Source organism: Mytilus galloprovincialis, chromosome 5 (genome assembly GCF_965363235.1).
Source record: "Mytilus galloprovincialis chromosome 5, xbMytGall1.hap1.1, whole genome shotgun sequence".
Lineage (NCBI taxonomy): Eukaryota > Metazoa > Mollusca > Bivalvia > Mytilida > Mytilidae > Mytilus > Mytilus galloprovincialis.
Window position 1 is genome coordinate 59,632,610 of NC_134842.1, and position 13,377 is coordinate 59,645,986.

A 13,377-nucleotide genomic window follows, 5' to 3' on the forward strand; every position below is an offset into this window, starting at 1 on the left:
TCTTTACATTTGAAAAGATTAGACATAAGATTCTTACAAATAATTTTCTGAAATATTACAGTCTAATCTCCAATATTCCAAAATTTATTAAAGATCACATAAAAGAATATTGTGATTCTCAACAGATTGAAAATGTCAACATCTCTGATGCTTTTTGTACTCAGATTATTAATAATAAGAAACCAAAATTTGTGTATAAGAGTCTTATTGATCATATATTTCAACCTCCCCTTGAAAAATTTCAGAAATGGGAGCAGTTGATAGACTCAGAAATTGAAAATTGGCAAAAATATTTTATGCTACTAAGGAAGTCTTGCAAAGATACCTATTTAAAAAGCTTTCAATACAAAATACTTCACCAAATAATTCCTACAAACTCTTTTTTGTACAAGATAAAGAAGAAAGATTCTAGTTCATGTACTTTTTGTAAACTTGATGACGAAACTATTGTACATTTTTTCTATGATTGTCCAATAACATATCAATTTTGGTCATCATTATTACAGCAAATAAGATTGTATAGCAGGGATTTTGCCATCAGTAAAAAGCAGATATTCCTTGGTTTCTATTCAGAAAGCTTATTCATGAATCTTTTATTTTTAGTAGCAAAAAATTATATATATAAATGTAAGTTTAAGGAACTTACTCCTAATATTTTTGGTTTTAAAAATAGAATAAAACAATATCAGTCATATGAATATTATATTGCAAAGAAAAATAATAATGTCGATGTATATGAAAAATTTTGGACCCCATTACAATATATATTTCCACCATAGAGTATGATATTAATCTGTGAGCAAATTTTTTGATTAGATTTTGTTTATTCTTTGATGCATATAATTGTAAACAATAATTATGTACATAATTAAGTAATGTATGTGTGTATGTAAGTAAGAATTGTATGTGTGTATGAGAGACTGAGAGAAAGTGAAAGTGAATGCAAGTGGTTCTCATTTCTTTTTTCTATTTACCTCTTTACATTGGTATTTCCTGATATTTATTTATATATTCATAAATTTCTACCCTTTCCGTTTTTTTTTTTTGTTTTTTTTTGGCTTTCTTATTTCTTAATTACTTTCAGTGTGTTTTAAAGCTTATCTTAGTTATTTATTTATTTTTATTTTATTTATTTATATTTTTTTTCTTGTGAGGGAGGAGTTAAAATTTAATAAAATCATTTAAACATTTATTGCTTTAAAAAAGGGAGGAAAGAGAGAAGAAAGAGAAAAAAGAAATGAAACTACTCTTGATTTATAATCTTTGTTTAGTTCCTTAAAATCCAAAACTAAATAATATGTTAGACATTAGACATTTATGTCGAACCATCTTTATATTTGTTAGCATTTATAACTTACATGTATTTATACCGGTATATTATATATATATATTTGGTGAATATTACTAACAACCACTAACTCCTGTATATATAAATATCATTACTAATGTTAACGAGGCCGGGATAAGGTACCGGTAATCGATGTTTTAAACTAACAAATGTAAAGATTTCAATAAAATATGTAAATCTTAAAAAAAAAAAAAAAAAAAAAAAAAGATGGCCACCAATTGGGGGGGGCTTAGTTTAACATAGGACATTATGGGAATTGCATACAAAAGTCATCTTCTAGAGAACCAATGAATGGAATGAAACCAAACATAGCATGGATGTTTCTTTCCTTATGAGGTGCTGGCCAAGTGTTTTTACTTTATAGCCAAATTTTATCTTTTTCTTATATGATTTCAAAAACCAAAGTAGAGTCATCAATACCGGCTCTTAAGAGCCTCTAGTTAGATGGTGAGGTTCCATTGCTCCTATGTGTAACACCGGACTTATTTTAATGAAATAAATCTCTGTATTACTGATGAATTATTACAGCAAGGATTTTGATATAACAAACATTTAATAAATTTTATCTTCACAAGGACATCATTCGTATATATAAATCAACATGCAGACATCTTATATGTTCAGGTATTTCACATCCAATCATTTATGGTAATACTTTTTACAAAGCACAAAAATGAAGGTATTCACATCAAAAGCTAACCAAACCTTTAAACAGACTTATTGAGAAAGGATATTGTTAAGATACTGTTGTCAGGTCATTAAGGATGGCATATTTTGGTATTTATATTGAATCACTCATAGGGTCTTTGCATTGGAAATAAACACATTTATTCTAAAAACCGTTGTTGGCATGATACAGGTTCTCATATATTTTGTGATGGTACGATACTAAACCTCTAACAGGAGGGATTGTGCTTGATTTTCATATGATAAAGACATAATCTTTCAATCAGATTAATTGAGGTCTTGAGCTGGCATGTCAGTAACTGCCAGAAGTTAGTTGTTAATTTATGTATAATTGTCATTATATCCCTGCTTTAAAAAAGTAGGGGTATACTGTTTTACCTCTGTCTGTCCATTTTCGTTACATTTTTCTCAGGAACTACCATACAAGGATTTCTGAAATTTGATTTCAGGGTTTAAGTCAGCTATACTGTGAGTTGGTTTTCAGATACAATTCACTCAACAACTTCCTGTTTACCGAAAACTTGTATAATTTTACGCAGGATAGCCAAGTGGAAAATTTTTGTCACATTTTTCTCAGGAACTAAAATATAAGGATTTCTGATATTTGGTTTCAGTGTTTATATTAGTCAGCTATACCATGTGATGTGTTTTCAGATTCATCACTCAACAACTTCCTGTTTACTGAACACTTGTATAATTTTACGCAGGATAGCCAAGTGGAAAATTTTCGTCACATTTTTCTCAGGAACTACAATACAAGGATTTCTAAGTTTTGGTTTCAGGGTTTATATAATGCAGCTATACCGTTTGATGCGTTTTCAGGTTCAAAAGTAAACAACTTGCTGTTTACCGAAATATTTCTGCAGGGGTATCATTAGTGAGCAGTAATTCACAGTTTCACTTGTTTTACTCAAGTTTTCTTTTGTTACATATTCTGACATCGGACTCCGACTTCTTTTATAAAGAGTTTTACAGTGCATATTACTGTGTGTTTTTTTATTCTACATTGGCTGGAGGTAAAGGGGAGGGTTGAGATTGCACAAAATCATATTTTTAGTTTTTAGTCAGATTCTGTCTTTTAGGCTGTGTTTAGCAGCTTAATAATCACCCCTTCCCCCTTGTATCCCATGTTTTCCTTTGAAAGGGGTCATTCCAAAACCAAACAGACTGACTCATACTATTTAGTGGTTATGTTGTAATATTATATTCTCAAGTTTCCCAGGATGCTGTACGGGACAGGTCACATGTCTACACATCAATTCAGTTGTGAAGAAATGGGGCAAATACATTTTAAGTTTCCTTTCAGTAAAGTTTCATATTTCAAGATTATTTTTATTCTTGGTTTCATATATTTTTGTTCAAAATGCTTTTTATACAACTGCCAAACAAATTTGGGGGTTGTATAATGCTACCAATTGTCATCGTCATCCCAAGGGCAGGAAAATAACTAAAGGTGGATCTCTTTGAAATTTAAGCAAAAGGTTCACTACCACAAAAAAAAAGGTTTGGATTGTTTTTGGGCCATCTGAACCTCTATGGTTGTATCTAGCTGCTCTTGGCCAAGCAGTTTATTTCACTTTTTAACCAGCAAAGATATAAAAAAGAAGATATGGTATGATATTGCCAATTATACAATTCTCCACAGAGACCAAATGACACAGAAATTAACAACTATAGGTCACAGTACAGCCTTCAAAAATGAGTAAAACCTTGGACAACAGCTTATTGAACCCCTGTGAATTTTTTATTAGTAGGTAAGGGATTCAGGCTTCTTAGGAGCCTCTTGTTTCTTAACCATGTATAGCAATTGTCTTCTTTTATACTGTTGTGAAATATACATGATTATTACAGGTAAAACAGCAACAATAGTAGCTGTAGCTAGAGTACTGAATCTACTAGGCCTGTCTGTCCTGTTGACTAGTTACACTCACTCAGCTGTAGATAATATTCTGCTTAAACTTATGAAGGTAATTTATATTAAAATAGGAAGAAGATCTGCTTTCACTTAAGCTTTAAACAATTTTCTGCACCTAGACCACAATGTCAATGTGAGATATTGTCTGCACCTAGACCACAATGTCAATGTGAGATATTGTCTGCACCTAGACCACAATGTCAATGTGAGATATTGTCTGCACCTAGACCACACGGTCAATGTGATATATTGTCTGCACATAGACCACAATGTCAATGTGATATATTGTCTGCACCTAGACCACAATGTCAATGAGAGATATTGTCTGTACACCTAGACCACAATGTCAATGTGATATATTGTTTGCACCTAGAGCACAATGTCAATGTGAGATATTGTCTGCACCTAGACCACAATGTCAATGTGAGATATTGTCTGCACCTAGACCACAATATCAATGTGAGATATTGTCTGCACCTAGACCACAATGTAAATGTGATTTATTGTCTACACCTAGACCACAATGTAAATGTGAGATATTGCCATAACATATTGAGTCCATTAACTTTTAAAAAAAAACAAATTTAAACCAAATTTTTTGTGAATCTTCCTTGTTATATAGAATAAGGAGATCTGGTATTATTGACAATTATACAAGTTTGAATTATATGACTTTCTGACAGAGACTTAAGGACAAGGACTTTATCAAATATAAGTCACTGTTCATCCTGCCATTATGAGCATACCACACTAAAATCTATAATAAAGCCTTAGCATGACATAAAACAGGCTGTTACAGGTGGAAAATCTGATATTAATGTAGAGATGAAAATAAACATAACTAATATATATACAGATACATATAGATTCTACCACTGCATCAAGTGTGCTCCAATATTTATCCCTCAAGACAGTTAAATTTTCAAATTTAAAACATGAGGCTCACATAATGTTTTTATTTGAAATTTAACTGTGGAGAGTGGATAAATATGGTATTGCACAAGATTTGGTGGTAAAATCTGTTTCTCTAATGCTTTAGAGAGAGCCGTGGTGAAGTGGTTGCATCAGACTACTACCACAAAGGTTCCTGGTTCAATTCCCCTTCCAGGATGAGAACTTCAGGGACTGAATTTGCGGCTCTCCCTTGACACCATTTGCGGGTATGGTCTTTAGGAAACGATGATAGTCCGTCAGAAGGGGTCTATAAATGGCTGACCCGTGTTAAGAGAGAGCCATATCTCTTGCACGTTAAAGACATCCTTGTAGATTTCGAAAAAGAGCAGGCTAATGCAGCACTCGCAACCGCAAAGTGGAAAGGGATTAATATAAGTTGCAAAACTTGTTTCCAGATCCACTATAAATAAATTTGTTTAAACTAATGCTTTTAGACAATATGCAGACAATCACAAACCTTCTTTTCAAATGATCTGCAAAAAGATGTGTTCTTTCTATGCAACGTCATCAGGCATGTTTGCCTTTTAACATCACCTGGCCTTTCTGATCACTTGGTGTCCGGTGTACGGCCTATGTTGTCCGTCTTTTACAAAATTCTCTCCTATGAAACTATTAGGCCAAATTTACTGGTAACCAAACTTGGTCACAATCATCACTAGAGTATCTAGATTAAAAATTGTGTCTGATAACCCTGCCTGCCAACCAAGATGGCCAAGATTGCTAAAAATACATTTGGCTATTATCTTTTAAAGGAAATCTTACGTGAGCTAAAAATGTTCATCAGGTTGAGATCTATCTGCCCTGCATTTTCAGATGAATCGAACAACCCGTTGTTGGGTAGCTGCCCCTGTATTAGTAATTTTAATGTAATTTTGCAGTTTTTTTGGTTACTATATTGAATATTATTATAGATAGAGAATACAGTAAACAGCAATAATGTTGAACAAAGTAAGATCTACAAATAAGTCAACATGATCAATTGACCGCTTAAGGAGTTATTGCATTTTATAGTGTTTTTAACAATTTTTCGATACTTTTGTAATATTTTACAAAAATCTTCTCTTTTGAAACTACTGAGCCATTAACCCATACTTGGCTGCAATCATTATTTGCTTGTTTACTTCTGTCCAAGTTTAGTAGAAATCAAGGATTGTTTTAAAAAAGTTATTATAATTTCAAAAACTTAAACCACAGAGTGAATATTTGTGGACAACGCTGAAGATAATATAATATTTTGTTTGTTATAAGATAGTATCCAGAAGTAAATTTTGTAAAAAAAAAAAACCTGTTTATCCAAATTTTACTTTTAAATGAACTTAGTTTTTCTGCTAGTTAACATTACATTCACTCTGAGGTTAAAGTTTATAAAATTTTAATAACTGTTTTAAAATATCCTGGATTTCTACTAAACTTGGACAGAAGCTTGTTTATAATCATTAGATAGTATTTTTGGAAAATGACGCTATCAGCGGCATGTTTCCGATACATGGTATCATTGACCAGAACTTACGGAAGTTGATTATTTTCTCTGCCTTCCGCACTCGGTTTCATATTTACTATTTTACATACTAACTGGAATCTGCTTGTATTACGCTACACTCGAACAAAATGTTGTAGTCGGACGGGAACCAGTTTACATACTTTTCTTTTATTTACCAAAAATAAACTTATTTGGAGCTATCCCTTTGTTATATTTTTCATAATTATATGAGCTTCAACTTTTATGCACATGTCTTACAATTGTAAACAATCGGTATGCATAAATAGATCCGTTTTGTTATGGTATTGGACTTTTTACACTCCAATGATCAGCAATTGCTAGACAAAATAGTTCTCATAAATAATGTCAGCTTTTCTTGCCATTTCAACTTTACAATCATTAAAAATGTAATAATCGGAATCATCTTGATACTGGTCTTTATCCAGATTTACGAAGTTTTTAATTTTCGGAAATTAGTAATACGGTTATTATAACTCACATGGTGCGTATGAATCTTTGTTTACAAAGTTACAGCAGCAGAGTCTGTAACTGTATCTGTATGAAATGTGAATAAATTGTCGATACCGATACTGGCTTTAATACTAAGGTTTGAGAGAGCGCAGCCGATTTATTGACGGGGCGCGAGAACAGATTTGAAGCTCACTATGATTGATGCGTGCACTTCAGTGTCTTCTACAGTTGATACAACGTGATCACTGTCTTACAAAGAATGAGTTTGAATATTGCACGGTGTTTTACTTGGTGGAATGTCAAAACACTTACAGTTAAGAGTTATTTTTCACTTGCTTTTCCACAATATTTGTTTCGTGGTATTCTTTGAATTTCTCGGCAGTTATGGTTCTCTTCAGACATGCTTTTTTTGAGGAATTTGTCTGATACCAGCGGGAATCAGCCCCTGATCTACTTTTAACATAAATATTAATTTCCGGCTTCAACGCCTTGTTTGTCTTGTCTGGAAATCTTGTAGTTCCAGTTTGGTTTAGAGACGTATCCGTCCTTTCTTGATTAGTAATCTCTGGTGATAAACTTTGCCGCCTGACGTTGTATCCTTTCAAGCTTGTTTATTTTTGATACCAATACTATGGCTCAATTTTAAATTATAAGATCCATTCCTAAAGGTCTAGACCATAGTTCTAATCTGACAGATATTTCAATAACTGGAATGCCACCAAGGTTGAATATATGGTGACCCACGATAACAGCATTATCTCTATTGAAATTGTGTTTAATACCATGATGGTTCAATATCATTAACTTAAATGGAGACAGACATTTGACCTGAAAGAAGGTGTGGGAGTGCAAAATCAAAAACTAACTGACTATGATATATGGTTCAAGGGAGTTGTTATAGAATAACAATATGGCAGAGAAGTGGTTTCAAGTTTCATATAGACATGAAATAAAAATCAAAGGAGTATCCCTATTTGTCTAATCTTCAAGGTGAAATAGAACTAGTAAAACAATATTATACTATTGTCTACAGTAATAGAATTTGCTTCAAGTTACAGAAATAACTAGGTCACTAGTAACTCATTTGATAAGTATATGGGGTATTAGAGCTTGCTTACAACAGGCTCTTTATAATCATTTGGCTTGAAAAAGATACTTAAGTAGTCTGTATTCTTGATTTAGAAAAATGTAATCGCAAAAAAAAATCACATTACTTAGAATACTTTAGATCATTCAGGTACATGTAGTCTTTATTTATATGTACAAAAGAACAGCCAGTAGTCACTGGATATTGTAGATCATTTAGGTAGTCTTTACCTATTTATTTGTACAAAAAACAGCCAGTAGTCATGGGATACTGTAGATCATTTAGGTAGTCTTGACCTATTCATTTGTACTAAAAAAAAAACAGCCAGTTGTCATCTTCACTTCACTTCACACACACACATATACAAATATCAATTACACTAGAACACACCCGCGAAATCGCGGGCATTCAGAGCGTAGTTTAAAGTATGTAAAGTGTTGTTGGAAGAATTTTGTAAAATATTGAATGACTGGAGAATTTCAGCAAAAGTATCATAAGTCATAGGTTATTGGGGATAGGAAACTGTTTTTTTTTTATCCCTCCTCCTTCATTTCCAAAATTCCTAATTTTTGGTTTTCTATCAATTTCAATATGAACATTGATTTAGTATGTTATGAACATTTAAGTAAGGAGCCTGTAATTCAATGGCTGTCGTTTGTTTATGTGTTACATATTTGTTTTCGGTCATATTTTGTACATAAATAAGGCCGCTAGTTTTCTCGTTTGAATTGATTTACATCGTCATTTCGGGGCCTTTTAAAGCTAAGTATGGGCTTTGCTCGTTGTTGAAAACCGTACGGTGACCTATAGTTGTTAATTTCTGTGTTATTTTGGTCTCTTGTGGAGATTTGTCTCAACATGGTAATCATACCACATTTTTTTTTTGTAATCAATGAATTTTGTAAAAGATTTAATGACTGGAGAATTTCAGAAAAGGTATCAAAAGTTCAAATGAATAATTCTAGCGCTTAGGCAGCAACCTTTTGATTTTCTGGCGGGGGCTATGGTTTTTTTTTCTGGACAAATTTTTTCGCGACAAGTCGAAAACAATTTTTTTCTTTCAATTTTAGCTTTACATTATAGTGGCAGCTGAGGGGAAAATCAAATGGTTGCTGCCTTATCTGTATATTAAGAACATTCATTACTATATAAATAAAGTGTATTTACTCTCAATTCTAAGTTTACTATTCGATCTATGGTGGTCAATTGATATAGTATACAGACCCTCTCTATTTAATAAACTCTGTGACCGTCGTTAAAAGTAAACTTGAAAATGATAGCAGATAGAATTAAAATACACTTTATTCGTAGTATATTTATGTTCAGAGTATACAGAAAAACGCAAACCGGAAGTCTAAACTGACTTAAAATTTCGTCCAATGACGGGATAATATCCGGATGTCTTTTTTCTCGTTTTTCTCCCAAAATAACTCAATCTGAATAATCATATCAATGGATGACAAATGAGACTATGTACTGTACCTATAGGACACAGAGGCGTGTTGATTAATTTAATGTGGAAAGAAGAGATGCGACACACAAAATGAGGTCTTCTCGTTTAATAGTATAGATGCTAACGAGACATGTTGCAATGTTAAACTAATGACTGTATGTGAAAATCAAGACTTGCATAAAAAATATCCCAAGATTAGAGACAGTGGCATCATTTTTCCTCAGAGCTTTCAGCTCTTTGATTAATAATTTTCTCCCCTTTTTTGTTGACCTTGCAACTAACAGCAAAAGTAAGCGAGACACTGGGTACTTCTGAACCCTTACAAATTTTTTATATTGATTACACCGTTGGTTTCCCTTTTGAATAGTTTTACACTAGTCATTTTTGGGGCCCTTAATATCCTGCTGTTCATTGTGAGGCAAGGCTCCTTGTTGAAGACTGTACTTTGACCTATAATGGTTTAACTTTTATAAATTGTGACTTGGATGGTGTGTTGTCTCATTGGCACTCATACTACATCTTCTTATATCTATGTAATGATTCCTTTTGTTTGTGTAAAAGATCTAGTGAAGGATCTTTAATATTTATACTTGATAATTGATAAACATTCACATAAAAAATTATCACATTCTGTTAAAAGTGAAATAGTGTTGGTGTTTATTAATAATTTTTTTTCACTACAAAATAGTCTTCAGTTTCACTTTCAGATCTACAAAATATTTTGTTGAAATACACAATACCATGCGGTGCCCTGCCATTATAAGGGCTGTATCAAAAACATATATAATTTCCAGTATTTTTTACTTTTTCAGCATAATATAGAGTTCCTAAGACTTGGGAAGACCAGTAAGATACACCCACAGATACAGAGATTTTCAGCTGATCTACTGACAAAGAATCTTCAAACTGTTGGTGATCTCAGACAATTCTACAGTCAACAGGTAGTTTGCACATTAGAAACCATTGCAGTCTTATTGCTCCTTGATGACCACATTTATATGCCACATTGATGGGCATTGTATTTTTGTCCATCTGATGAGTTAAGCCTTTTTCAACTGATTTTTATAGTTCGTTCTTATGTTGTACTGTTATACCACTGTCCCAGGTTAGGGGGAGGGTTGGGATCCCGCTAACATGTTTAACCCCGTCACATTATTTATGTATGTGCCTGTCCCAAGTCAGGAGCCTGTAATTCAGTGGTTGTCGTTTGTTTATGTGTTACATATTTGTTTTTCGTTCATTTTTTTTACATAAATAAGGCTGTTAGTTTTCTCGTTTGAATTGTTTTACATTGTCTTATTGGGGCCTTTTATAGCTGACTATGCGGTATGGGCTTTGCTCATTGTTGAAGGCCGTACGGTGACCTATAGTTGTTAATGTCTGTGTCATTTTGGTCTTTTGTGGATAGTTGTCTCATTGGCAATCATACCATTTCTTTTTTATATTATGATTTCTGGTCTCTGCATCCGTTCGTCCGTCCAGCTTCAGGTTAAAGTTTTTGGTCGAGGAAGTTTTTGATGAAGTTGAAGTCCAATCAACTTGAAACTTACCATTTATCTTGTTATTTTGAGTAACAAAAATGATCAGGAAGACAACATTTACAAAGTCTACTCCTTATTTGAGTTAGATAGATAGACACTCTATATAACAAAGATGATCAGGAAGACAACATTTACAAAGTCTACTCCTTATTTGAGTTAGATAGATAGACACTCTATATAACAAAGATGATCAGGAAGACAACATTTACAAAGTCTACTCCTTATTTGAGTTAGATAGATAGACACTCTATATAACAAAGATGATCAGGAAGACAACATTTACAAAGTCTACTCCTTATTTGAGTTAGATAGATAGACACTCTATATAACAAAGATGATCAGGAAGACAACATTTACAAAGTCTACTCCTTATTTGAGTTAGATAGATAGACACTCTATATAACAAAGATGATCAGGAAGACAACATTTACAAAGTCTACTCCTTATTTGAGTTAGATAGATAGACACTCTATATAACAAAGATGATCAGGAAGACAACATTTACAAAGTCTACTCCTTATTTGAGTTAGATAGATAGACACTCTATATAACAAAGATGATCAGGAAGACAACATTTACAAAGTCTACTCCTTATTTGAGTTAGATAGATAGACACTCTACATAACAAAGATGATCAGCAAGAAAAGGTCTACAAATAAGTAAATTTTGCCAAAATGATTAGTAGACTTTTAAATAGCTATATTTTGCATCCTTTATTGATCTTAGATGCTCTTAAACTTGGTTCTTTTGTTGGCCTTCTTAAATTTTTTGGATTCCAGCGTCACTAATGAGTCTTTTGTAGACAAAAAGTGAGTCTGACGTAAATAAAAAAATTAATCCTGGTATCTATGATGATTTCATTTATATTATTTGCCCTCAATTGAAAATTAATTTACTTCTAATATTTAAAAAAAAATAATTTAAAGATTGCGAGAAACTACTATCAGAAAAAAATATCAATAAAACACAATAAACATTTTTTTTATCATGAATTTTATTCTATAAAAATGATAAGATGTGGTATGATTGCCATTTAATCTCTCCACCATAAATCAAATTCTTAGAAGTTAACAACTATAGGTCACCATACAGCCTTCAACAATATGAAAATCCCATACAACATAGTTTTAGATTTAAAATGCTTTGAAATAGCAAATAAAATAAAAAAAATGAAACGAAAACTATTAAATGGCCTGATTAATGAACAAAATGATTAACGAAAAACTAATATGATATACAGCAACAAATGACAACCACTCAATTTACTTGTATATATCGGGATGCAGTCATCAATGTCATGGTTGTCCTAAAACAGAATGACAAAAGATACATGTTTCCACTTAAAAAATGAACACTGCCTTCTGACATGTCTTTTTCTACTTCATTTTTTGTAGAGAATAGTGGCGACTAGTTGTTTGGGTACAAACCATCCAGTGTTTACACAGAAAAAGTTTGATGTATGTATAGTAGATGAAGCATCCCAAGTTTTACTACCAGCATGTCTTGGCCCACTGTTTTGTGCTGACAAATTTGTTCTTGTTGGAGATCCTAAACAGTTGCCACCTGTAATGCAGAGTAGAGAAGCTAGGTAATGTTCTAGTGCCCTTTGGCTACATCTTCAGTAGAGAGGCTAGGTAATGTTCTAGTAGTTGGCTACATCTTCAGCAATTAGTGCCACTTAAAAGGGAATGACAACATATTGCAATATAAATATAAAGAAACACTGTTTTTGTCTTTCGTTGCAGGCAGGATACCAGACATAGAGACTCAGGGACAGGGTCAAAGGCGTAAACTATTTATATTAACCTTTATATATCAGAAAGAAAAAGACCTGGATGGTTCATATTTTGTTTTCAGATGCTTTATGTTAAAAAGTTTCCGTCTGTCATATGTCCATTGTCCTTGACCTCATTTTCATGGTTCAGTGACTGCTTTGAAATAACAGTTTGTTTGTTAAGTGAAATACTCACTTATTACGAGTTATAGGATAAGTATATTTGATATGTGGTACTTTGAATTGTCTACATATCTGTCGTGTAGGGTTCACCTAACTGGCAAGTTTTATCTGACCTTGATGTTGTTCATTGTACAATGTTTAGGTTTTGTGTTTTGGTCTATAGATATTATAGACAAAATATTGTGGACACCTACCACACTGATCCTGACTAGACTTCCTGTAAACAATTTATTTGTGAGACCACGATTCATCTACCAGCAAAAGGATGATGTGGTACCCAGCTGATCAACCTGGCTCCAAAAGCAGTCATTGTAAAGGCAGTAAATATCAGACCTAACTGAAATAGTCAATTACAAAATCAATCTAGCAAACAAAAAATGGTCACCTTTTTTCCAGCTTGACCACAACAAAAAAATATTTATATGCTCATTAAACACCCTTCCGCATCGAGCTAACCATGCTTGGGCTTACCAGTCATTTAAGG

The 13,377-nt window shown here is 32.7% G+C and overlaps 1 protein-coding gene across 3 annotated transcripts in view; it reads left to right on the top strand.

Moving 5' to 3' along the window:
- Positions 1-13,377, top strand: part of LOC143076153 (DNA replication ATP-dependent helicase/nuclease DNA2-like) — a 197,584-nt gene that overhangs the window by 132,253 nt on the left and 51,954 nt on the right. For 2 of the 3 annotated variants that reach the window (XM_076251829.1, XM_076251830.1), the window contains 3 exons: positions 3,887-4,002; positions 10,208-10,336; positions 12,331-12,524. In XM_076251829.1, coding sequence (XP_076107944.1) covers positions 3,887-4,002; positions 10,208-10,336; positions 12,331-12,524 — 439 coding nt within the window. Of the gene's footprint in view, positions 1-3,886; positions 4,003-10,207; positions 10,337-12,330; positions 12,571-13,377 lie in introns of all 3 variants that reach the window. The other variant, XM_076251831.1, reaches the window with a different exon arrangement.